Source organism: Neovison vison, chromosome 7 (genome assembly GCF_020171115.1).
Source record: "Neovison vison isolate M4711 chromosome 7, ASM_NN_V1, whole genome shotgun sequence".
Taxonomy (NCBI): Eukaryota; Metazoa; Chordata; class Mammalia; order Carnivora; family Mustelidae; genus Neogale; species Neogale vison.
In genome coordinates this window covers 18381725-18408850 of record NC_058097.1, presented here as the reverse complement: position 1 = coordinate 18408850, position 27126 = coordinate 18381725, and the positions used below count along the sequence as shown (strand labels likewise).

The following is a 27126-nucleotide window of genomic DNA, read 5'->3' as shown; positions in this document are numbered from 1 at the left end:
GTAACACTCTGTATAATATCTTTACCCTCTGGGTGGTTTTTAAAAAGGAGTACGTGCACATACTTGTCTCTCTTTAGTAGGAAATGTAGGAAACGAACTGAAAACTGTGGAGGTGAATCAGGTATCTAGGTGCCACATGAGAGGGTGATTACTTTTCACTGTTTATGTTTTAGACCTTTTGAATTGTTTTTTAAAGATTTTATTTATTTATTTGACCGAGAGAAAGATTACAAGTAGGCAGAGAGGCAGGAAGAGAGAGTAGGGGGAAGCAGGCTCCCTGCTGAGCAGAGAGCCTGATGTGGGGCTCCATCCCAGGACCCTGAGATCATGACCTGAGCCGAAGGCAGAGGTTCAACCCACTAAGCCACCTAGGTGCCCCTGAATTTTGTGTCCTGTACATCTTTTACATATTTAGAAAAGAAAGAAAATTTGTTTTCAGTGTTAACACAGAATGATGGAACTAGAAGATGCTAGAATTTGCTTATGTGTATCTTCTGGCATATGGGTTTTTTCTTAAAATTTGAAATCTTCCCTTCATTTGAAATTTTATAGAGAACCCCAATGTATATAGTGGATAAAAGGGGTACTTCTCTGAGTGAAGCAGGGGTGGGATTTACTCTAATTTCCTTCTGTAGTCCCTGGGGTGTTTTCATGGAGTCCAGTAACTGGCAGAATGTAACTTAAGAACCTTTGATATAGTAAAATGACCATGAGGTTTGTAATAGATTGCTCTGATTTTAAATCCTGGCTTTCCTATTTGTTGTCTTGTGGCATTAGGAAAGTTACTTATCCTTGTGAGCCTCGTCTATAAAACCAGGGCTAAGGTCCTACCCAGGTTGCTGCCAGCATAGTATCTGACTCTTAAAATGGGCTCACTTCCTCTTTCTATTCACTTTGGCTCACGGTGTATCCGGAGTGGCAGTAAAAGCAGGCATATCTAACTTTAGACTGTGAAAGTCAGAGATATTTTGCCAAGGTATTTTGTATTCTGGTGTTGGTTGTTTTCTTTGTTGGTTTGGTTTTGGTTCAGTTTTTAACAACAGTAAAGGGTTTTGAATTTTTCTGGGTTCTGTTAGAAATGGAGATAGCAGTTACCCAGGGGGTGAGTAGTGACTAGGGAGAGGGGAGAGCACAAGGGGAGCCTCCAAAGTTTGGGTAGTATATTTCTTTTTTTTGGGGGGGGTAGTATATTTCTTGATCTGGGTGCTAGTTACATGGGTGTGTTCATATAATGGGAAATTCATCAAGTTATATATTTATGATCTCTGCACTATTATTTTAATAAAAATTAGACATTAAAAAAAAATCATAGACATTTCTTCTGTGAAGTGCCTGCCCATTGCTGTCTCTTGCCACATAGTAGTGCCTCTTTCCGTGATTTGAAAATGTGGACACATTATTGATGGCAGTTCTCTTCAGGTCACACATCTGTATAACTGTAATTCAAATGCCTTACTTTGGGATTTTGTAAGAGATTGAGGTTAGTAAAGGACAGAATGAATGCCTGGTCATAAATATATTGGAAAGTTGCTTGTGTTACTGATAGCAGCTCATGTACACTCCCTATGTCTAAAGACTGCCTTCAACTTGATTGGCCTCTTAACTTTCTAAAACTGTAATATCGTACTGTTGACTCTTAATTCGTCTGGATGGTGACAGCGTGCTGAAAGAGATTTTCTCTGTCATTATGGAGAAAATGCTTTCATCTGGTTAGCTTATAAAGTGTTAGCAAATAAATTCTTGTCTTTAATGTCAGAGAATGGGTAAATAATTATTGCTTATTTTACTATAGGCAGGTTTTTTTTTTGCATTTTTTCCCCATTTATTTATTTTCAGAAAAACAGTATTCATTATTTTTTCACCACACCCAGTGCTCCATGCAAGCTGTGCCCTCTATAATACCCACCACCTGGTACCCCAACCTCCCACCCCCCCGCCACTTCAAACCCCTCAGATTGTTTTTCAGAGTCCATAGTACTATAGGCAGTTTTAATGCAATTCAGCAAATCATAGGAGAATTTTAGGTGGAAACTGTTTAGAAATAAAAACAGGCAGAAGGCTTTATGTGGTTTTTGTATTTGTGTTTTGTATGTTTTTGGAGCCTTCGATTCTGTGTGGTCCGAGAAAAAAATGAATCTCAGCCACTATTTTAAATTCCCACAGACTTCAGTTTTTAAATCACTTCAACTGTACCAACACTCATTTTTGTGTAAGGACAAATTAACATAAAAATCTGTCAGGGGCACCTGGGTGGCTCAGTGGGTTAAGTTTCTGCCTTCAGCTCAGGTCATGATCTTGGGGTCCTGGAATTGAGCCCCTCATTGGGCTCTCTGCTCAGCAGGGAGCCTGCTTCCCCCTCTCTCTGCCTGCTGCTCTGCCTACTTGTGATCTCTCTCTCTCTCTGTCAAATAAATAAATAATATATATATATTTTTTAATCTGTCTATACTAGGCCTTCCTGACATGTCTTTTGGGTAAAGGCAGTAGATGAGAGTGAAGCAGAGGAATATGAACTCAGGCTAAGAATGAGGACCGGAAGAGGATTGTTGAGGGAGGAGGAGGATACTAGATCTGCATTCTCCCATACTAAGAGAAAAGGAGAGTGTGTGGTGCCTGTGTGGCTCAGTTGGTCAAACATCTGCCTTTAGCTCAGGTCATGATCCCAGGGTTCTGGGATCAAGTCCCATGTCAGGCTCCCTGCTCAGCAGGAAAGTCTGTTTCTCCCTTTTCTGTCCATCTGCTTATGTGCTCCATCTACTCACTCACTCTCAAATAAATAAATAAAATCTTTTTAAAAAAAATCTTTGCTCTCTATCATAGATGAAGCTTCATTAAAATTTGTTTTGTTCTAACTTTGTTTTAGTTTGTAAAAATTAGTCTTATTGGGAGGATGTGGGTTTTTTTTTTTTCTTGACATTTCAAATGTTCATATACATAAATTGGGAAGTGATGAGCAGCAGCTTTGTTGTAATAATGACAGTGTGAGTACTTTCTAGATACCAGGCAATATATACCACAGTGTTTGTTTTACATTTGATTCTTAAGACACTGAGGCTGAAAGAGAATAAGAAACTTGTCTAAGATTACATAGCTAAAGTGGTAGAGCCATCCCAGTCTCCAGCTGGAAATGTAGATTATTTCCACTGTCTCTTTTATTTTGAAATAACACTTTATATGTCAAGTTTTCCTGAAGTTGTGTGCTTTACTACACAAGCAGGGGGACCAGCAAGCAGAGCAGGCAGAACAGGGAGAGAGGGAAGCATGTTCCCCGCTGAGCAAGAGCCTGATGTGGGGCTTGATCCCAGAACCCTGGGATCATGACCTGAGCCGAAGGCAGCTACTTAACCGACTGAGCCACCCAGGCATCCCAAATTCTTTATAAATATATTTTTTTAAGATTTTATTTATTTATTTGACAGACAGAGATCACAAGTAGGCAGAGAAGCAGGCAGAGAGAGAGAGGAGGAAGCAGGCTCCCTACTGAGCAGAGAGCCCGATGCGGGGCTCAATCCCAGGACCCTGGGATCATGACCTGAGCCGAAGGCAGAGGCTTTAACCCACTGAGCCACCCAGGCGCCCCTCTTTATAAATATTAAAAACATTTTTATTCTGAACAGGCTTGTTGGTGTCTGCTTTATATTAAACCCCTATTCTGAAATAGCTGTTAATAAGTTAGAATCAAGAGCCCTTGTGGACTGACAGAGGAAAATAAACTTGAAATCATGGACTTTATGCTTTTAAAATAATTGACTTCAGAGAGTTTCTTAGCCACCATCTAGTCTAGCCAGTTACTTGTAGAATTCCTTATAAAACATCTTGCTTTCATTAGAAATCTCATCCAATTGTTGAATACCAGTCCTGTGGAAGCTTTTTCACTGAACCTAAGTCTGTTTCTGTGTTTGTTTTTCTCACGTGACAGCCTCTATATCTTCCCTCCAAACAATAAATTTCCTCCCCATCTCCCAGCTCTCTAACTCTCCTCCTGCTCACACAGTCTGAAGTCCTTCGCCAGCTCTCTCGTTTGTCCTATTTTTTATTTTCCTTGACAGTGTCTTCCCTTACATCCTCCTAATTCCTTCTTCACAGTGTAAATAAACTGCAAACACAAGTACATAACAAGGCAACTTCACCTTTTCCATGCCTTTACCAAAGTACATTTTATTTATTTTTTTTTCCAAAGTACATTTTAAACAAAGAAACCCATAGCAACTTCTGTACAGCCAAGAGCAGAAGGGAGACACCTTCAGCTGCTGATCACTGCTGATGAAGGCCATCACTCATATGAAGTCATCCCATTATTATTAAAATAATTTGAAAATTATACCTATCCCAAGACAAAAGCTGAACTATCCTTGTGACAAAATATTATTGGTAGGTTAGTAGTGACCCGTAAATACATAATTAGGATTGATTTTTCTGAGTGCTTCTTCATAGCTCAGCCCCTTTCTAACCTTCATTGACTGAACCCAGATGATTATATCTGATTTTGCAGAATTGAGCTGTCCTTCTGCTACAATTGGCATTGATTCTGTATGGAACTTAAATTGTTTTGTTTTTTGGTTGTTTGGGGGGTGGTGTTTTTTTGTTTTGTTTTGTTTTAAGATTTTATTTATTTGACAGAGAGAGATCACAACTAGGCAGAGAGGCAGTCAGAAAGAGAGAGAGAGGAGGAGGAGGAAGCAGGCTCCCTGCCGAGCAGAGAGAGTGATGCGGGACTCGATCCCAGGACCCTGAGATCATGATTTGAGCTGAAGGCAGAGGCTTAACCCACTGAGCCACTCAGGCGCCCCTTGTTTTTGTTTTTTGATAAATATGCATTCCATAGCTTTTTCAGTCTGTACCATGCAGCATAACTTTAACATGACTGGTTAATTTTTAAAAATAAGGTAAAATTTAGTTAGAGAGCAGTATGCTGATAAAAACAGTTAAATCTGCTAGAGACATGTGTCAAAATTTATAAGACTACAGAAGTTAGTGTTGGGTTTTACCTGATTTGTTTCAAAGTGAACAAGGTGCAGTGTCGTTTCTATCTAAACTTAATGCTCTTGAGAAATGACAACATTGCTGGAGTTTCTGACCAAACTTGATCATTCAGTACAAGTGTGACTTGTTGAGATGTTTCTTTGAAGGTCAAGGATGCTTTTTCTGTAACAACTGTGTTAGATTTTAAGAAGTGCGCCTGGGTGGCTCAGTGGGTTGAGCCGCTGCCTTCGGCTTGGGTCATGATCTCGGAGCCTTGGGATCGAGTCCCGCGTCGGGCTCTCTGCTCAGCGGGGAGCCTGCTTCCCCCGCCCCCCGCCTGCCTCTCTGCCTACTTGTGATCTCTCTGTCAAATAAATAAATAAAATCTTTAAAAAAAAAAAAAAGAAGAAGTGCAACCAGAATGTTTCAGTCTTTGGTTAGATTTGTTTCCGAAAACTGACAATTGACATAGACAATGAAGAATCAGTTGGCGATTATAATACATTATTCCATTTAGCTAAAGACTGCACAAGTGATTTCAGGATGGTATCAGTTACTGGCGTGATTTCAGGATGGTATCAGTTACTGGCATGCATATATATATATATATATATTTATATACACCAGAGGTGACTACACACAAGATCCAGATGAAGGACAGTCGTGGCATGGACTAGGGTAATAGGTGGAGGCAGTCAAAAGTGCTCAGATTCAGGACATGGTTAATGTAGACCTGTAGGAGCCCACCATTGAGTATGAAAGAAAGAGATCTTAGGGTGACTTCAAGCTTTTTTGCCTGAACTACTGATAAAATGGACTAGCCATTGTCTAACATGAGAAAACCCTTGCTAAGAGAAGCAGGGTCTTTTATATGATCAGTTGCTTGTACTTGACTCCCATTTATAGTCACTAAAGAAAGCTTATGGAAGAAACACTCGTTGGAATTTGAAAGAGACTGAGAATTAATGTTGTATGTGGACCAAAGGGGCACTAGTTTACATTAAAACTTCATAGTAGCAGAGAGTGCTACACAGGACCTGTTGTTAGATGTTCCCTATTAAGAAATTTGCCAGAAGTAGTTTAACTGGAAGTGTTTATTCTAAAGTGAAACTTGATGGGACGCCTGGGTGGCGCAGTTGGTTAAACGACTGCCTCCGGCTCAGGGCGTGATCCTGGAGTCCCGGGATCGAGTCCCACATCAGGCTCCCAGCTCCATGGGGAGTCTGCTTCTCCCTCTGACCTTCTCCTCGCTCGTGCTCTCTCTCACTGTCTCTCTCTCTCAAATAAATAAAATAAAATCTTAAAAAAAAAAATAAAGTGAAACTTGAAAACTTTAGTATCAGGGCACTTCCCTCCCACCTCTTTGCCTGCTTGTGATCTCTGTCTGTCAAATAAATAAATAAAAAAGAAAAAAAAAAAAAGAAAACCTCAGTGTCTATAATTGTCAAACCTCTTACTCATTAATTTTGTTGTAAAAATAATTCTGGGTGTGTAAATGAATCAAGGACTGCGATTTTTTTCCAGTTTTGCTTTTTTTTTTTTTTTTTTTAAGTTTTATCTAAATTTATTAAGAATTTCTGTTGGTTTTTTGGGAGGGTTTTGTTTGTCTTATAAGAATTGCACTTGTTGGGGGAGCCTGGGTGGCTCAGTGGGTTAAGCCGCTGCCTTCGGCTCAGGTCATGATCTCAGGGTCCTGGGATCGAGTCCCGCATCGGGCTCTCTGCTCAGCAGGGAGCCTGCTTCCCTCTCTCTCTCTCTCTCTCTCTCTCTCTGCCTGCCTCTCTGTCTACTTGTAATCTCTCTCTGTCAAATAAATAAATAAAATCTTAAAAAAAAAAGTTTAAAAAAAAAAAAGAATTGTACTTGTTTAGTAACAAATTTTCATGTTGTAGTCCAGGTCTTTCTTCCCTCCATAATTATATAAAAGTATCTGTAAAGTATAGTCATGTCCATTATTTCTCCTTTGGAGAAATAGAACCTGGACTCTCACTTTTATGTATATAACCAAAAGCAGTTAAAATTCTGTTTATTCTTGTTCTTAGATGGTGTCCTCCCTGAAGTGGCTTTTCTTTTCTTTTTTTTTTTTTTAAGATTTATTTATTTATTTATTTGGCAGAGAGAGATCACAAGCAGGCAGAGAGGCAGGCAGAGAGAGAGAGAAGGAAGCAGGCTCCCGGCCGAGCAGAGAGCCCGATGCGGGGCCCGATCCCAGGATCCTGGGATCATGACCCAAGCCGAAGGCAGTGGCTTAACCCACTGAGCCACCCAGGCGCCCTATGAAGTGGCTTTTCTTAACAGAAGCTCTAAGAGCATCCATTTTTGCTTTTTTGAGATAATACTTTATCATCCATAGTAATGATTTTATTACATGAGGTAGAAGTTTTTAGTTAAAACTTGTTTGGTAGAGACGCTCTTCTGTAAAATGAAAGTCACTACTGCATTTTTCAGTCCTACCATTAGTAGACTGTGTTCTTTTGTGTGACTGCAAAATAAACAGTAGCACCTATGTTACAGGTTGCTGACCTGGTTTTAAGATTTTTTTTTTTTAATTTATTTGTCAGAGAGAGACCAAGCACACAAGTACAGGGAGGGGCAGGCGGAGGGTGAAAGCAGGATCCCCACTGATCGAGAAGCCCAATGTGGGACCGATCCCAGGACCCTGGGACCATGACCTGAGCTGAAGGCAGCTTCTTAACCCACTGAGCCACCCAGGAGTCCTGCTGACAGGGTTTTAATTAGTTCATCCATGGAAAGTACTTAGAACAGTGACCAGTATATAGTTGGTGCTCAGTATTAAAAGGGAAATTTGGGGGCACCTGGGTGGCTCAGTGGTTTGGGCCTCTGCCTTCAGCTCAGGTCGTGATCCCGGGGTCCTGGGGTCGAGCCTTGCATCGGGCTCTCTGCTGAGCCTACTTCCTCCTTTCCCTGATGCCTGCTTCTCTGCCTACTTGTGATATCTCTCTCTCTCTGTGTCAAATAAATAAATAAAATATCTTTTAAAAAGTAAAAAAAATAATAATGAATAAAAGGGAAATTTTGATTCTAAGATGAATGAATGATATGTTTAACCCTGTCATCCAAGAAATATAAATGTAGATTTGTTGTTCTTTTATGCATAGCACCTATTTTGATAATGCTCTTAGGAATATAATGAGATTTTTATTTTTGGTTTTTATGGAAACTTCAGCAAAATATGTAATACATCATTTAAATTGTTTTTCTTCCTACATCTCGAGATACTGGCTGAAAATTTTTTAGTTGTAAACTTTTTTTTAAATGCTACTGTGTCTTATACTTTATTTATCTAGCACTTGGATTTTCAAAACATGTTTTGACCCCCAATTATGATTTTGTCATTGCAGGCAAGAAGACAACAAGACCCTAGTCCTGGTTCCAGTTTAGGTGGTGGTGATGACCTCAAACTTCGTTAATTAGCAGCACAGCAGATGTGCCCCCCCATCTTTACATATACATTGTGTCTAGTTGGCAGAAATAATCATTATTAAAAGACCAGAAACTGTGATAACTGGAGGTACTGCAGTCTATTTCTCAACCTTCGGCAGTAACAAGACATCACAAACTGCCATGGTTTTGCACTATGATTATAGAATACCTGCATTTCTAATTTTGTATGCATGTAGCCAGTAATTTGAATTTTTTCCTATGCAAGCTTACTTTGTTGGCATTATTTTAGTGAGTTGAAACTATCCACTTGTAAAACTCTTTTTTTCCTCCATTTTAATTTAAAAGATTCTGTCATTTAAAAACAAGTTAAATTTAAATTTTTATCAGAGGGTTTCCCCCAATCAGTTGTTCTAATTATTTTTGGAATTTTAGATGTGTTGGTTACACAACTTCATTTTAAATACACTCTTGGTCGTTTGTTTTGTTTCTGTGTTTTTATAGTTTGTGGCATTTTAAAACTGCTGATGTGTTTGCATTATTTTAAACAAGCTAAAAACCTAGTAGCATAGAGCTGTCTGCCACAGCCTTTTAACACAAAGTTTACAGTTGTTAAAGTTGCGGTATCCTTTTAAATGTTGATAATCAGCTCCTTTTTCTTTTCTCCTTAAACATAAAAATTTTTAATTGGTATTAACTCTAATCTGCCCCAGATCTGTTTTACATTTTGTTGTGTAATGTGTTTGTGTGGATATATTCTCCACAGATGGTAATAATATTCCACTGAAATGCCTAAAGAAGTCGCAGGCTGGCTTCTGTTTTATTCAGGGACTTTTTTTTTTTTTTTAAGTCAATCAGAAAAGGGATACTGGAGCTTCTTCATGTATGTAACAACATATTAAACTGGAGACAGTGATGAATCAGCTACCAAGGTAATATTGTATTAAAATCATGTTTAAGATAGCTGCTTTTATGTGTATTTCATAATGCATGCTTTTGTAAAAACAATGCTGGGTGATGAAAAATTAGTCTTAGAGAGAAAATGTTCATCTGTTCAGAGGATACATTTTCTTCATTTATTATGGAAAAAAACTCACAGGTTATATATATGGTATTTTCCAAAAGGACTATAATAGAACCTTTTGAGATGAATTAGTATAAGAATAATTTTTTAAATAGGCTCACTGTCAAATTGGATGCAACTTTGTTTTTAATACAAGACTGGAAAAAAGTGCTAAGTCATTCGGTACCTCCTTACAAATATTTTTCATGTCCCATTCATTAAATGTTACTGCATTTCTAAATTTTTGCAAAAATGTATTTTATCATCATAGAGTGGCATTATTTTAAAGAGTTTGAAAAACTGACGTGGTCATTTCAGGAAAGAAACTGAAGTCTGATTAAGGTCATCGCATTTAAAACACACACACACACACACACATACACATACTTGACTTGATGAGGGAGGTGTGACTTTCATTGTATATAGGTCTTATAATTCATAAACATATCCTGTATCTCAGAATAAAAATAATTGTTATATATTTGAAGTCATGCATGGTAAGGAGTGTGTTTAAATTGTTATAAACAATAATGCATCATAAAAGACCATGCTGATCTTGTGTAACGAAATACTATGAATGAATTTGGTTGGTATTTAGTGTTGTGCAGCTCACATGTTTACACACTCAGTGCCCTAACTTCCCCTGAGGGAATTGCCTTTTAAGTGGCCCTTAAAGTGGTGTTTTAAGGTTCCTTTATCACAGAGCTCCTTGGTTTTTGACTTCTGCACTTAATTTTTTTAATAACATGATGATGATGGTACATTTTTCTCTATAGCTTCTAGCTAAGGGCTTTCATTCCACCAGTAACTAAGATCAAATGTTATTAAATGTTCATATTCCCATCCTTCTGTAAATACTTGATTTTTCCTGTCATTCAGCTCGGCACTGTGCTTCTGTCTTGTCTTAATGCTGGCATTAAGATCATGAGTCTTTTTTCTCCAATAGTGCAGGCTTTGAAAACTTTTATTAAGTTATTGATGCAATTTGATATTTTTCCATAATCTGTATTTAAACAAAATTACATCATTGCATCATCTTTTCTAAATTCATCTCCATTAAAACTTGCCTTAAGCTACCAGATCGCTTTTGCCACCGTTAGCCATACTGTATGTTTGTATGTTTCATTTACTTTCACAATAAACTTCTGTGTAGTGAAAAAAAAGGTCTTGGTTCTTCATTGACATAAGCCAACAATTTCTGTTCTGGTGCTCATTATGATATGAAAATTGACTTTGTTGTTTCCAAAATGTTCTTTCGTCTTTTTTTAAACTTTAAACAACAACAGTGGCATCTAGTGGTCATTTCTGCTCATTCCAAAGAAAACTTCAATGTAAAGATCACAGTATCAAACATACTTGGGACTTGCGCTCCTTGGTGGCAGAGTAGGCTGAGTGTTTCAGCTCAGGTGGTGAACCCTGCGCCTGACCCTGTGCTTAGCATGGACTGAGCTTGGGATTCTCTTTCCCTCTCCTTCTGCCCCTCCTGCTCATGCTTTCTCTCTCAAATAAGTAAATAAATCTTAGAAAACATACTTGGGCATTTTTCCTATACCAGCCTTTTACTTTAGAAACATGCCTTAAGGGGCACCTGGGTGGCTCAGTGGGTTAAGCCGCTGCCTTCGACTCAGGTCATGATCTCGGGGTCCTGGGATGGAGTCCCGCATCAGGCTCTCTGCTCAGCGGGGAGCCTGCTTCCTCCTCTCTCTCTGCCTGCCTCCTCCTCTCTCTCTGCCTGCCTCTCTGCCTACTTGTGATCTCTCTCTGTCAAATAAATAAATAAAATCTTTAAAAAAAAAAAGAAATAAATAAAAAAGAAACATGCCTTAAGCCTTATTTATAATGGAAAAAAGCTTATTTATTCACCACCATATTTACTGCAAATAATAAAAATGGTCAATTGGCACCATTAAGCAAAATCCCAAAGAATAAGATTCATACTCTGAGGGTTAATTTCAAAAGTTGTTTCGGCATCATGGTTTTAGTTAAGTGTATCATCTCTAGAAACAGGTATTTGGATATGCTAGTTTGGGGCTGCTTGGGAAAACATCTTAATTAGTTTATGCCTCATTGGCAATGGGGAGCTTTTTCAAGCTTTGTATTAAGCTTGTATGAATTATGCATTATGTATACCTTAAGCTTTGTATGAACCTTGTATGAATTACGCATTACTGTATAACACATTGCTCCAAAGCCAAGAAGCTAAGTTCAGTGGTCTGGTCCAAGGTCTCTGCTGAGGTTAGAGTCAGGTTGTTAGCACAGCCAGGTTACCTTCATCTCAAGGCTTGAGTGTGGCTGAAAGACCCCCCTTCTGAACCCGTTCCATTGGTCATTGACTGGCCAGTTTTTCGGAGACCATTGGGTGAAAGTCCTTGATTTCTTGCTAGGTTTTAGAAAAGAGACCTTCAGCTTCTTGCCATGTGGATGTCTCCATAGGGCAGCTCATAGCTTGGCAGCTGGCTTTCCCTAGAGCTTAGTGATTCAAGATGCAAGCCACAGTCTTATTTAAAAATCTAGCCTTGGGGGTGCCTGGGTGGCTCAGTCGGTTAAGCGTCTGCCTTTGGCTCAGGTCCTTGGATTGAGCCCCACATCAGGCTCCCTGCTCAGTGAGGAGCCTGTTACTCCCACTTCCCTGCTTGTGCTTGTTCTCTCTCTCTCAAATAAAATCCTTAAAGAATAAAAAAAAATAACCTAACCTTGGGTGGGGGCGCCTGGGTAGCTCAGTCAGATAAGTGTCTGACTTAGGTTCAGGTCATGCTCTCAGGGTCCTGGGATGGAGCGCCACCCCCATCCCCCTTGGACTCCATGCTCAGCGGGGATACTTCCTTTTCCTCTCCCTCTGCCCCTCCCCCTATTCATGCTGTCTCTCTCGGGAATAAATCTTTAAAAAAAAAAAAATAACCTAATCTTGGGGTGCTATAGTCTATGTGAGAGGTGACTCTCTCTCAGGCCCACACTCAAATGGAGGTGAATTAAGCTTCATCTCTTCAAGGGATAGTGTGTCAAAGGGTTTGTGGAAATATTTTTTTAAAATCACCACAGCACACTGGCACATCTGTGTGTGTGTGTATTTACAAGACAACATTGGTATTTTCATCTCCCAAATAACTGTCTTTTGCAGGCATTTTCCAAGGCATGATTACCCATAGATAGCATCCATTTTTTTCTTACAGCACCACCACACGTACATATACGGCATTTTTAAAAAGATTTTATTTACTTGCGAGAGTGCAAGCTACTGCGAGCAGTGGAGGGGTACTGGGCAGAGGGAGAGGAAGAAGAAGACTCCACCGAGCAGGGAGCCTTACAAGGGACTCCATCCCCTCTCCCTGGCATCCAGACCCCAGCCGAGGAGCCCAGCCAAGTGGAAGGCAGATGCTTAACCAACCAAACCACCCAGGTGCCATATATGGCATTTCAAAAATGTGTCAAGACCAGAAAATTAAAATTGTAGGGTGGGATCGTGGATAAAAATGGTAGTTTGGTTTTTTCAATATAGGATACTTTTAAAACAGTTGCTATCTTAAGTTAAATCTCAACTTTTCGGTTAGAATATAAATCTCAGGGCACCTGGGTGGCTCAGTGGGTTAAGCCTCTGCCTTTGGCTTAGGTCATGGTCTCAGAGTCCTCGAATCGAGGCCCACATGGGGCTCTCTGCTTGACAGGAAGCCTGTTTACCCCCTTTCTCTCTGCCTGCCTCTCTCCCTACTTGTGATCTCTGTCAAATAAATAAATAAAATCTTAAAGAAAAAAGAATATAAATCTCAACTTTTGGTTAGAAAAATTTAACCAACTTTGGGGCACCTGGGTGGTTCAGTCAGTTGAGCATCCGACTCTTGATTTTGGCTCAGGTCACAATCTCGTTCCTGGGATTGAGCCTCACGTTGCTTTCCCCACTGAATACGGAACCTGTTTGGCATTCTGTCCCTCTCCCTCTTTCCCAATCCTTCCCCAACCCTCTGTGCCACTTGTTCTCACTCTCTCTCTCAAATAAATAACTTAAGCAACTTTGCGTCATTATTGGCCTTATTCAGGTTTCAGAAACATTAGGAAATGTAAATAGATAAGATACAGAAGGGAATTTTTGATTACAGGAAATAATCTATATCCACAATATGTCCAGTATGGTAGATACTAGCCATATGTGACTATCAAACCCTTAAAATGTGGGAAGTACAACCATGAGACTGATTTTTAAATTTTTTAAATTTTTATTTTTTTATTTGACAAGTACTTACTGTAAAGCCAACTATGTGCCAGGCACTTTTCTAGAGATGAATAAAATGGGCAAAGTTCCTCACCTAGTGACGTTTACATCTCCTGGGAATATGAACAATAAGTAATTAAGTGGTGAAGTGATAGACAGCTGTGAATTAACTAAAATAGCATCATGGGATAAATGGTGATGAGGTCAAATAAAGGAAGAATTAGGGAAGATGTGGCAGGAAGTAACGTTTTTGCTGGGACCTAAATTAACAAGTGAACAGGAAACACTTCCATTCAGAAAAGGGGAGAATAAAGTCAATATACTAACAATTATGTCACTGGGGAGAGAGACTGAGGGCTTTCTACCCTGAGAGAGGGGAGTGTCCTTTATAAGACTGACTGGGAGGGACTCCCCAATCCATTGTTTTCCACAATTCTTGGGCCTGCCCATTCCTGATTTGCAGGATGCAGTTATCCTTCATTTCTGCTTTCAAACTGGCTGTTGGTTCTTCTCTTGACAAATATAACCAATAGTAACCATGGTAATAAGATTCTGTTTTCTAAGCTTTTCACCTAGGCTTCAAACATGTACACTTCCCGCCTAAGCTATTACATGTGACCATTTGAATAGGATTGGTATCCTTCCAGCCCTCCAATGTCAGTTCCCCCAGCCGTTGTCCTGAGGAACACCATCATCCATTCAGCTATCCAAAGCTAGAAACATGTTTTTATTCTTTAATCCTTTTCTCCCTTATATCCCGCATTCATAGATCCTGCCAAAGGAGTCCATCAATTCTGTCACCATCAGATTTTTAAAAAAATTTTAGTCACACACAAACCATTTACTATGAGTCAGACACTCTTGTAAGAGCTAACCAATCTGTGAAGTATGATCATTTTACAAATGAGGAAACAAAGGCACAGAGAAGCTAAGTAACTCGCCCACGGCACAAAATCATTATATGGAAGAATTAGGATTCAAACTTCCAGTAAATGTGTTTGACCAATGTTAGCCTTCAAAATAAGTCTGCCAGTTATTTTACTAAAAAGGGGCTTGTTTAGGAATAGAGAATTTCAAGCCAGGACAAACAAGATACAGGAAAGCCGTAAGTAAACTCTCAGAATAAAGGAGAGGACAGCTCTTATATAAGAAAGGGGTAAGTTGGGAAGGCTATTATAAACAAAAGTCAAATCAGGGTAAAATGGGAGTTCAAAGTATGGTGGCTTTTCATTGGCTGAGTTGTGACATTGTTTCATTGGCTGGGCTGTTCCCTAGAAAGGAGGAAACCTTGCATCCACCTGGCCCGTCAGTAAAATGTTAGTTTGGTAATATGGATCCTATTGCATATGCAATCAATCGCCAGGAGTAGGATGTCAGAGCTCCCCCTGCTGACCTCCAGCTTCCATTCTAAAGTTTCCGCCCCGCCCCGCTTTTTAAAAAGATCTTATTTATTTATTTAATTTACAGAGGGAGATGAGAGCACTTGGAGGGACAGAGGGAGAGAATCTCAAGCAGAGATTGGTGAGGCCTAATTTCATGACCCCAAGATCATGACCTGATCCAAAATCAAGAGTCGCCTGCTCAACCAACTGAACCACCCAGGCACCGCCCCCACAACCAAAAGGGAATTTCTTACAGGCTTACCGACCCTTGTTCTTCCTGTTACTTGGATTTTCCAGACTAAAAATTATTTTCAGGATGTTATCCAGTGTGGCTTTCTTTGTTCTTTGTCTTTCCTCTCCCACACCCCCACATGACCTAACCCCAGCCTCTTTGTTCACCAGCAATAAGTCCCTCTAAGTGTTTGTTTGTTTGTTTGTTTGTTTTTTATATAAGAACCAGTCCTAGTCTGGTTGGATTTGAGTTCAATTCAAACATTTTTAGATCGACTAAGATTACTCCTCATCAATGCTAGATTTCTTTCTAGGTCTACTCCTCTGCTATTTAGGCCAGCTGCCCAGCTAACCTATCCTAAACCTATCCCATCCACATATAAACATCTTTAATGCTTGCCATGCATAGTGAGAAGTAAATATCCACCTTATCCCTGCCCCCTGCCCCACTCCCTGTATTAGGTATCACTGGTATTTTTTTTTTTAATCTTTCCAGAAAGGTTCTTTTGGTATGGACAATGTTTCTTTTATTTCTGTTTTTGTATACTATACAGTTTACACCTAACTTTTTTCTGTTAGCACTCCTTCCGCATTAGCATACAGGGATATACTTTTATTTTTAAACGTGTTCTGTTACACATATCACACTTTGGTCAGCCACTTCCCTACTGATGGACATCTCAGTGACTCAGTTCTATTGTTTTGGCATATGATGTGGCAATGGACATCCTTCTCTGTGTTGTTTTACTGCCAGTAGCAGTGACTTCAAGTTTTGATGAGCTCCCAAGTTACATTCCTACCAAACCAGTTTGAGAAATTAGCATGTCATTCTCTCCCCGGCTAAAATCCTTCCTCCAAGGGCAATGTAATGGAAAGAACTTGGGTTCCACCACTGAGGACCACAAGGCCATTTACATCTCTGGGCCTCATTTTCTTCACTTGTAAAGTGAGGTATAATCTGACATCTCAGGATCGTTTTGAGAATCCAGAGTCGGCTTCCATGAAGGCTTGGCTCTAAAAGAAGTCTGATTGCCTTTTAGTTTTTCAGTGCCCCAGGTCATGGCCCAAAAGCTCAGGCTAAACAGGCTAGAGGAGCCCCCTTTCCGACCTGTAGATGAGGAGAATGAGCCACAAAGGGCACCAGAGGTTTGGTCAAGACCACACACCATTGGCGGCAAAGCAAACTCTGACTGGAGGCTGAACTGCTGCCAACGATCTCTGGATACCGGCCCCCGGGGGCTGTACACATCTGGACTTGGTCACCGGAGGTCTGGCCTAGCTGCTCCCCATTCTACCTATTACTCTTCCCCAGCTCCCCGCGTTCCTACGCAAACACTCGAGTACATTCCGCACTCACTTGGAAGTCGGTGTCTTCCCTCCCCGCTGGGCCTCAGACGCACCTTGGACCTTTTGCACCCAGTGAATGTGAGTGGGACGTACGTACGTGCAGAGGGCAGAAGGATTTACATAACACGTCACATTTGTGTGTTACGTGGTATGCACATCCTTGTGTAGACATGTGAAATGTGTGCAGTGTGGTGTGCAAATGTGAGGTTTCACGGAGTATGGAAGCCCCTTCCCACCAGCGCCCACCCTTCTGGACGGTACTGGTTTCCCTCAGCCTTCGATCGGACTTTCACAGCAATTCGCGCGTGCCTGACTCCGCCTTGAGCTCCTCCCTCCCCACCCCTCCGTGATTGAAATCCCGCCTTAGCCCCGCCCCCACCACGCTTTACGACGCCGCACGCCAGTTTTGCGGCAGACGCTTCGGCTGCGGCCGCTGTCCCTGCTGCCGAGGCTGCTACCGGTGAGGTGAGCTGAGCTGAGCTGAGCTCTGCTTACCTGAGGTGTGGTTTTGGGCTGGTGCCGCTGGTGGTCAAGGAGTAGGCGGACAACCAGGCCAACGGGGACGGCAGATCAGTCGCTGCTTTGTCTCCCCAGCTTCGGTCTCGTCTGCGTTGCTGCAGGGAGGCCGCCCCGGCCCGGCGAGCTGAACCAATGCTGGATCTGGAGGTGGTGCCCGAACGCTCTCTGGGGAACGAGCAATGGGAATTCACGCTGGGTGAGTCTGGGGTCCTACTTCAGGACCTTGCTCTGCCTTTTACTTCCCTCCAGGCCTTTCCTGTTTCTGGTCTCTGCCCCTTATTTCCCTGCGCCCGCTGCTTCTCGCCTCTTCGGGCTCCGGGCACTAAGTTACCCATTCCTACCGGCCAGACCCGCCAGTCTGTCGCTCATCCTGGCCTTGACGCCCTCGCTTCAGGCTTCAGAAGAGCTCCTTCTGGGGCAGTGGTACAGTAGAAATAATAACAACAATGGCCGACACTCCCCAGACACTTATCAGGGCCAGACCCTGCTTCTGTGCGTAATTATCTCGAGTATGCCTCCTTGGGGTCTGAGCGTCCGTCCTGTTGTTTTTCCTAATTCCATTTAACAGATTTAATAGCTAAGAAGTGACTGACACCCTTAAACGCTGCAGTAGTCGGTCGCGTTTTGCTTTTCTGGGCTGTGGGTTCCCTCGTCCCTAGGGGAAAGCTAGGGTCAGATCCTTAATCACATGTTAGGGATCTAGTCAAGGGAGGTGAGAAGAGTTTGTGTATTCAAGGAACTTGTGACTTGTTTCCTTCTCGTTTTTAATGTGGTCGATGTGTGGTGTAATCCTAAACCCAGACCTCAGCAGAGAGAGTTGAAGGTTTAATGAAATAAGAATTCAAGGAGTGTAACATTTAGTTTGTGTAAAACGCAGTTTGGCCCAGTATTAACTATTCCCAACTTCACTACCTTTATATTTACAAGTACATGCATCCGCTGACTCTAGTGTAGCACCTAGGCAAAGGAGGTATGGAGCAGGTGTTGGTGTTATTTTTTTGTGCACACTTCACCTTCTGTCCCACTAATTTGGGCTGCTGGACTGAGTGACCTGCTTGTTTGGGCTATAGCTCATCCTTGAATCTGAAGACTCTTTTCAGTGGAGAAAGGCTAGATGAGAAACTGCACAATAGATGCTGGTAGGACCGTGCTGGTGCTCCGTGTCTCCATGAACGAACTGAACTACAAGCCTCTAGGTTATAGGAGCCAGTTTTATGGAGAGGTCTTAGGCAGTTTCTCTCATAAATTACACCACTCACTCCTGCAGAGTTCGTCTCAAAGTTTTAGCTGGTATAAAACAGTTTGGCCTCTTGTGAAGCACCAAGAGCTTGATTGGGAGGCCAGTGATATATTTGCCTCCAGACTCGTTCATATGCTGATGCTGTTTGCCTTCTATTTAAGAACCTCCCCTACTAACAGCTTCTCATACCAGTACTTCACAGGGAAGAGAACCACAAGCATAGCTTCAAACTGTGCTTGATGATACATCTAGTTTGTGGATCTCAGTGGTAGAGTCTCTTGGCAGAAAGGCGTGATTAGAATGTCATTTGAGGGATGGCTGGCTGGCTTGGTCAGTAGAGAATGCAACTCTTGATCTCAGGAGTTGGGAGTTGCAGACCCACATTGGTGGGTAGAGTTTACTTAAAATAAAAATAAAAAGAATGTCACTTGAGACCAGGATTTTAATTAAAAAAAAAAAAAAGCTGGGTGGAAGAGCAAGTGTTCTTCTGTCACCTGTTATTTAGATACCTGAACCCCTACTTCTAACTTTGCCAGTTTCTAGAAGTCAAGGTTTTGGGTACTTCCTTCAAACTGTCTGAATATCTAAATGACAACAACAGTGAAAAGAATATTTCTGTAGAGTGACCCAGAATTGAACTTTGAGGGAAACCTCATAGAGGTGGCTTGGTTTTAATGATTTTCTTGTGGATCTTAAAAATCTGCATTTCTAGGGGCCTATGGCTGGCTTACTTGGTAAAGCATGTGACTCTTGATCTCAAGTAGGTTCAAGCTCCACCTTGGGTATAGAGATTACTTAAAAGTAAAAGCTTTAAAAAAAAAATCTACAGTTTTAAAGCATGTCTCCCTGAAATATTATGATTATTAAAAAAGAAAAAAAAAAGGAAGAAAAAGATTTTTCCCTCTGTCAGTCTTCTCCCCAACCCTCAACATATCTAAACTGCACTTGGAGCTGATAGGTACAAATAGGTCTAAGAAGTGTATCTGTGCTTTAGAATTACCTTCCTAGGCCAGAGAACCAGGCAGTACTTAACTAAAGTCACCACAACCCAACAATGTAATCTCCATTAGCCAGATGAGGAGCAGGCTCAGAAAGGTAGAGATGATGAAAAGTCGGTACCTGAACAGGGAAATCCTGCTTCCCACCACTCTGCCCTTCTGACAGTTGGCTCAGCTTTGTCTCTGTTCTTTTTGGAATCTCTGCAAATGCAGATGCATCTAGCCCTTGCCATCTTCTGCTTGGCATCGCAGTGGGGAGCTGCATCCAGCTTCTTGGCTGCCCTCCTGGCCTTTGTGTGATTTGGGGAGATTGGGGAAATGGCAGCAACACAGGGACAGGAAAACCTAGGCAAAGAGGAATCGCTGAAAATGCCACTGATGGCTTGACTAGTGAGTGAATAAAGGTAGTACAAACTTGGAATGTTTTCAGTAAGACTTGGAGAATGTATTGGTGTGGGTGCATGTGTCTGAATTGTTCTAGAGAAGCTGAAGGCTCACTCCATTGAAGGTAGCATATATACCTCTGTGGACTCTACTTACCAACATCAAAAAGTGAATAAGAAATGGTCATGTGCCCTGAAGAGTTTCGTGTGAGGGAAGGGTTACAGCAATAGTACATTTTATTAAAATGAGGTAGAGGTTGTATAGGATGCTTTGGAAGGGGAGAAAAGACTTGACCTGACCTGGAGATTCAGGGAGGGCTTTTTTTCTACTTACAGTAGTCAGTACCATTCCTGGAGCCAGTGAGCACCAGGAAAGCCCAATCAGAAATCTGCCAGGTTTCTCTCTACAATGTCTCTATAGATAAGAATTTTCCAGTCAAATCCAAAACAAAATGAAACAGTGGGAAAGACTGTATGTGTAGGGAACTATAACCAGTTTGGTATTATAATTAGAGCGTGATATACTAATGGAAGAAAAAATGGGTTTTCCAAATTCCCAGTGCTCTATAGTGGTAGCTGCCTGGGATACTACCAAGGACTTTGGGGTCCAAGGGAAAAGAAGGTGAAGTGAAGGTTAGAGAAGTGTGTTGTGGATATGGGTTTAGGAAGAAAGAGACTAGATTTGGGGAGGTAGAAAAGGAATCTAGAGGCTTCTGGCTTGAGTGACTGGGTAGATATTAGAGGTATTAAGAACCAGAATACAGTGGAGAACTGAGATTGAAAAGATGATGAAGAGTTACTGTTAATCTGTCTAATTTTTATTTGCCTTTAGTGCTCGCTTCGGCAGCACATATACTTTTTATTTGCCTTTAGATTTATATAGAAAACAGATTGAGATAGGGATAGGCAGAAGGAAACATTGCCCATCATAGAGACCTGGGAAAGTTAGGGGAACAGCAAGAAAGACTGTGTGTGTGTGTAGAGACAGGATGAGAGTGCTTGGAGTGAGAGAGTGGTCACTAGGGTCTATGGTACAGGATTTACATGTCCCCTAATTGCTTTGTTTCACTCAGTCAAGGTTCAACAAACACATGGGACCACCTACTTTGTGCCAGGCACAGTGACTGGGTGCTGGGGATATAGTAGTGAGTAAGATAGATAATGGTTCTGTCCTCAGGGTATGGAGGAGACTAACAGATAAATAAACTGAATGGGAGGCTTTATTAGATAACGCAGCTGGGGAAGTGAGATGGGAGTCAAGAGCTGAAGAATGAGAAGAAACCAACTATGGGAAGAACATTCCAGCAGAGTCTGAGCTAGCACAGAGACATAAGGTAGGAAAGAGTTTGACATGTGCCGGGAACAAAGGGAGGCACGATGAGCAGTGGAAAGAAAGATGGAGGTGGACAAGATCCAGAATATTCAAGAACTTCAGGTGATGGCATGTTGTTTGAGTTTTATTGCCCTGTAGTGGGAAACTCTTGAAGGGTTGTAAGGTAAATGATGAGATCTATAAAACATAGGATGTATACAGTTTAGAAGGTTTACATACCCTTTCTTGGGCTAGGGAGCTCTGTTAGAAGTAGGACAGTACTCTAGTTTCTTTGCTGTACATATGTTTGGTTCCCTTTAGAGGACTTCTTTAGCCTTCCTTTATCAGTAGCTGTGTGACAACTGGCCATTGTAGCTGCTTTGTCTCTTCCAGATGAGTTCCTCCCTCAAGTGACTCAGGACCTGAGGACCCAAGGATTCCAAGGCTATGGATTTGATGTGGTTAATTGGAAAAGAATCCTCCCTTGAGAAACTGATTTATGCCATATGGGCCAGAGAAGCCATGTGGCCTTCTATTCCTCAGCACCTAACACATGGATGTTTTCCCAGTGCTTTTGGGAGAGACAGCGTAGATGCTCCTCCATTTGAGGAACGGCAGAGCTGAGTGATGTGTGCAGTTTGTTCATATTGTCAACAAACATTTATTAAGCCTTTACTTTGTACCGGGCTCTATGTTATAGAAGGCTGGAAAGTGCCTTATGTTAAGGTCTGGTTTCTCTAACTTTATTCAAACTGTAGAATGGACCATCAAATGAAGGCAAGGTTAGATCATTGTTTAAATATAGATAGACCATGTGATTTTATAACCGTCTGTTACTTGTGTGTAAGGTCTTTTCTGCACATCTCTCCTAGAATCAGAGGAAACTGATCTTGAATGTGAGCCACTGTGTTTACCTGAGGTCATATGGTGGTCCCTCCTTCTCCCTTTCTCTTACTACCTACTCCATTGTACATCAGCGTGGCTGAATAAACATTTATCCAACAGCCACCAGGTGGTCAACCCTGTGCTGGGTGTTGGGGATCAAGAGAATGGTGAATAACACACACTGTCCTTGGATTCATAAAACTGTGAGTCTTGATTTTGGATTTTGTCTGGGACTTGTTTTGGATTGTCTCTCTGTAAGTTTCTTCTTGTTTGAAATATAATGGACTCTGAAAACATACTTTTTGGTAGTCCCTGGGATCTTGGAGATATTGTTGGGATTTGGATTTCTTAAATTGGCATATATAAATTTGTTTATAATGGGCCATGAGTTCAAAAATCAAGTATTAAGACTTAGAGGATTTGTGGGTTGATAAGTAAGGATCCAGTGAAATCCTTAGTAAAATAAGTTGATTCTGATAGATGTGTGATTTTTAACTTTTTAAATGAGCCCTTATAAGTCATGTGCTTCTGCAGACTCTTCATTTGAGAGATGAGGAAACATGCCAGAAAGAAAGAGATGAGGGAACCTGCCCTAGGTTATATGTAATTCATGGTAGAATGATAACCAGAACCTTGGTCTCCAAAGCAAGTCATGTAGACTGTACTTTTCTCATTGTTCTTTAGTTCATGCTGACATTGCCTTCTCTGAGTCCTTTTCCTGCTTGGGATCAGTGCAGTACTTCTCATTTCCAAGAATCTCTTTTGTATATTCACATATTTGTATATTCACAACCCAGTTGTTCCCTTAGTGCTTGCTGCTGACTTTATTCTAGCCCTTGCTGCTTACTGAACTTTTATTTACTCATACGTTTATAGACCTTGGTGGCCCCTACCTCCAGTCCCAGGCTTTACTGCAGGGACTGATGCCTATTATGAAGATAGATGTCAGTAAATGGATAGCCCAAGTAACCACACAGGTGTCCTTGCTTTATTTCAGGAATGCCTCTGGCTCAGGCAGTAGCCATTCTTCAGAAGCACTGTCGCATCATCAAAAATGTCCAGGTTCTCTACAGTGAACAGGTGAGTGGTAGCTGCTTTGTTTACTGAAATAGCATTCCTCATCGTGAGTCACCTCCAGAGGCTGATGCTCTGGGAGAGGCAGACTGGCAGAGATTGCTTGGTCATTGTGTTTGAATGGAAGAATCTCTAGCACTAGTCAGTTACCAAGTACATTTTCTTCAATTCTGAAACTTTTCATCCTGATAATCTAGTGCTGCCAGGTTTGGAAGAGCAATAATAACTGCTATTCTTTTTTATGTGTTTTGACTTACCAGCTGGTCCTTAGACAGGGACATTTCAGTGGGAGGTCACCTCTGGGACTGTCTTGTCTTCTAGGATGCTTGTCTTCCACTTTTTAATTAATTAATTAATTAAAGATTTTATTTATTTATTTGACAGAGAGAGATCACAAGTAAGCAGAGAGGCAGGTAGAGAGAGGAAGAAGCAGGCTCCTGAGCAGAGCAGAGAGCCTGATGCAGGGCTCGATCCCAGGACCCTGGGATCATCACCTGAGCCGAAGGCAGAGGCATTAACCCACTGAGCCACCCAGGCGCCCCCACTTTTTTATTTAAAATAATCTTTTCTGCTCTGTTAATTGGTTTGTGTTCAAAGTTGTTGAATACAAATTTCTAGCCAGCAGAGCACTCCAGACTTGAAAAGAAGCAGGTGTAGCTCACTACTTTAGTGAGAATGATCTGATACATGAGATCATATATCAAAATGTTGGCTCCAAATTAAGGACATAGTTCATATTTTGCTTTTTTTTGGTCTGATTTATGGTGGACTCTATTAAATGTTGGCCAGTTGTGCCAGGAATTAACCCCTATTATAAAATGTTACATGTATCTACAAAGACCTTTTCCATCTCTAGAAAGGATGTATATGTTACACCAGAGTACCTTCTGATCATCAGGACTTTTTGTATTGGTTTTATACGTAAAGTTAGAGACTATTTTTTATGGGCTTTTAGAAATAAGATTATTTATCGCTCTAAAAATACAATCTACCTTCTACTGAACTCTCTGAAACCTGTGATTCTTCTGTGACACAGACCATGTATTGCGGTGTGGAGCAACATTTATGGTACCCAATATATCACAAATTTCAAGGAATAAAGATGTTTTGTATTGTTTTGGTTTTTTAAGTATTTTATTTGTTTGACAGAGAGAGCACAAGCAGGGGGAGTGGCAGAGGGCGAAGCAGCCTCCTTGCTGAGCAGGGAGCCTGACGCAGGACTTGATCCCAGGACCCTAGGATCATGACCTGAGCTGAAGGCAGATGCTTAATGGACTGAGCCACCCAGGCACCCCAGGGAATAAATAGTTTTGAGCCTATACATGCCACAGGGTGTCCTCACTCACTTTTCTGAGACCTTTGGAGTACCATTTTGATCATTTTAGTTCCCTTTGTTCTAATTAGTTTCAGATACTAAAGCACATGACTGTTTATTTTTGACGTGAAGAATGTTGTGGATTAGAGATGAATGAGATTCTGTGAGGCTGTCCGCTTTGGCCTAGTGTCAAGGTTGAGCCTCTCATCAATGTCTAGTCATTACACTCTGCAGTGCAGTACTCCTCTTGCAGCCTAGTGAGAGAGACTCTGTAGAAAGGGTCTTCCTGAGAAAGGGAATGCATAATCTCCAAGCAAGAGCTTAGATATTCTTGTGGTGCCTAATATGGAGCAAGAGACTTCTAAGAGTGGGCCAAGGGGTTCCTTGAGCCACAGTGTCAGTGTTTTCTCATTTATAAAGTGAAGGATGGTGACTTTTCCTCTTTATCGCTCTCAGATGATCGCTAACCTACTCTTTCAGTGCTAGACCATGAGGGAATTACTCATGACAATTAGCAACCATCCAAACAGGGATAATAAGCTGGCTTCTTGAGCATATAGCTCCTGCATATTCAGTGAAATCAGATTTGAGCACCCCCAAATTAGATGCATTTGAAAATAGGTTTAATTCATTTTTTAAAAGATTTTTATTTATTTATTTGACAGAGATCACAAGTAGGCAGAGAGGCAGGCATAGAGAGAGGAAGGGAAGCAGGCTCCCTGCTGAGCAGAGAGCCCAATGTGGGGCTCGATCCCAGGACCTTGAGATCATGACCTGAGACGAAAGCAGAGACTTTAACCCACTGAGCCACCCAGGTGCCTCGGTTTAATTAATTTTAATTAATTAATTTAATTAATTAATTTTTAAGAATGAAATTTATTTCTTATTTCACTACCTTTGTTGTCTGTTGTTCCAATCTTTAGGTACACATAGTAGTTTTAGCTTTGAGCTCATTTCCCCTGATATCTTCTAAGCAACTGGCATCAGTTAGAAAACATGGGTTTTTGAGTCCATGGTTCAGATCCTTGCTCTTCCTATTTCTTAGCCATGCAACTTTGGCAAGTTACTAACCAGTCTGGTTCTCCTTCTGTAATGTGGATATAGTTTTCTTGTAATAGAGTAATCTTTTTTTTTAATTTTATTTATTTATTTTAAGTAATCTCTGCACTCATTGTGGGGCTCAAACTCATGACCCCAAGATCAACAGCCTCATACTCCTCTGACTGAGCCAGCCAGGCACCCTAGAATAGAATAACCTTTTGATGAGGATCAAGAAGAGGTGGTGTCTCAGAGCTCTGATGTAGTGCTTCTTAAATCGGGTCCCGTCCTCCTCTGCACCTCCTTCCCTTCCTTTCCCATCTGTCTCCTTGCTCCCATCAAGTGTGAAGAATAGTTTGGCCCCAATAGTTGTTTCAGAAATATCTTCTTATCCCTAGCATATCACACCTTGGAAGTTAAATGTATATATCAAGTAGGTCCTATCTTTCTTAGGGGGAAAAGCGTTAACGAAGAGTTAACAGCTTTATAAAACTGTTTCACGTGGAGGACTGTATAGTTCTGGGTCACTGGAAGGGACTGCTTAAACATAATATCATAAAGGTATACTTTGGTTCTGGAGATATAAAATACTAATAAAATAATGGTTGTGAGGATAAATTGCTTGCTTTTGAAAATTATCTAGTTATGTCCTGAATTGTCACAATGTTGGGAGAAAAATGATCAGCTCTTGGGAGAGTGTAAGAAAATTGAGATCCTCCCATCATTCCTCCTCCAAGCAAGGATCTTGAAGGATGCTATAATACTGCTTCATCCTGCTTACTGCCGGGGAGTAGCCCTCTCAGAAATGTGTTCTGGGTTGAGAATAAGTGACCTAAAGTCAGGGTTCATTTTTGTATTATCTTGATTGACACCTGATGGTCTTAGACATTCATACGTGCCTCCTGGAAAATTACAACATTCTTTCTTCTAGTTTGCCAGGCATGGTGGTACCATGTAGCAGGTAGCAAGCCTGCTGCCTTGTGAAGATCATTGGGGTAGAAGGAAACAAACAGTCTGAGCTAATCACAGAAGGCTCTTTGGAGAGATTTTTTTTTTCTTTTATTTTCTTTGCTTTGCTTTACAAGATTTGTTTTAAAGAGTGGCAGAGGAAGAGGGAGAAGTAGGCTCTCCACTGAACAGGGAGCCCAAGGTGGGGCTCGATCCCAGGACCCTAGGATCACAACCTGAGCCAAAGGCAGACGCTTAACCAACTGAGCCACCCAGGCGTCCCTGGAGAGAATTTTCACAGTGAGGCCGACGCCAGTGACACCTGGCCTTGCAGCCTACATATCTGTCTCTGACAGCCACACTTCCGTCATTCATTATGCTTACCTTGGGAGGCTCAATTAAAAAAACTTCTACTCTTTTGAGGGCTGTGTGCCAGTTTAAAGGAGGGGCAAGGTTTTGGATGTTGGGGTTTTTTTTTTTTTTCCTGCTGGCCAGCTTGTTTCAGGGCTGTGAAATGGCTTCAGATGTCAAGACCTTGAATTGACTGCATTGGGGCAGAAGCAGGGTGGCGATGCAGATTGATGAAAGAGTGCTGTATGCTAAGTGCTGTGCTTGGGGCCCTGTCTCCTGCTGTCTAGACCTGCTGTCTCTGTTCCCACAGCAACCCTGGGGGGAAGGGATGATGGTATTCCCATGAAGAAACTAGAGCTCAGAGAAGTGTTGAGAGTCACTTAAGGTCACCAGCTAACCCGTACTCAAGGCCGGCTCTGTCCACTGCTTTGTGCTGCTGCTCCTCTCCCCCCAAGACTCAGAAGGGGCAAAT

General features: G+C 41.4%; 2 protein-coding genes across 3 annotated transcripts in view; both read left to right on the top strand.

Annotated features, from left to right (window-relative positions):
- Nucleotides 1-10590, top strand: part of CBFB (core-binding factor subunit beta) — a 63599-nt gene extending 53009 nt beyond the window's left edge. For both annotated transcript variants that reach the window (XM_044255997.1, XM_044255998.1), the window contains exon 6: nt 8325-10590. In XM_044255997.1, the coding sequence (XP_044111932.1) occupies nt 8325-8393 (69 nt within the window). In that variant the 3' untranslated portion in view covers nt 8394-10590. The remainder of the gene's footprint in view (nt 1-8324) is intronic.
- Nucleotides 10591-17020: 6430 nt separating this feature from the next.
- PHAF1 (phagosome assembly factor 1) overlaps nt 17021-27126 on the top strand; it is a 29325-nt gene continuing 19219 nt past the window's right edge. The window contains exons 1-2 of the mRNA XM_044255995.1: nt 17021-17306; nt 22926-23008. Coding sequence (XP_044111930.1) covers nt 17243-17306; nt 22926-23008 — 147 coding nt within the window. The 5' untranslated portion in view covers nt 17021-17242. The remainder of the gene's footprint in view (nt 17307-22925; nt 23009-27126) is intronic.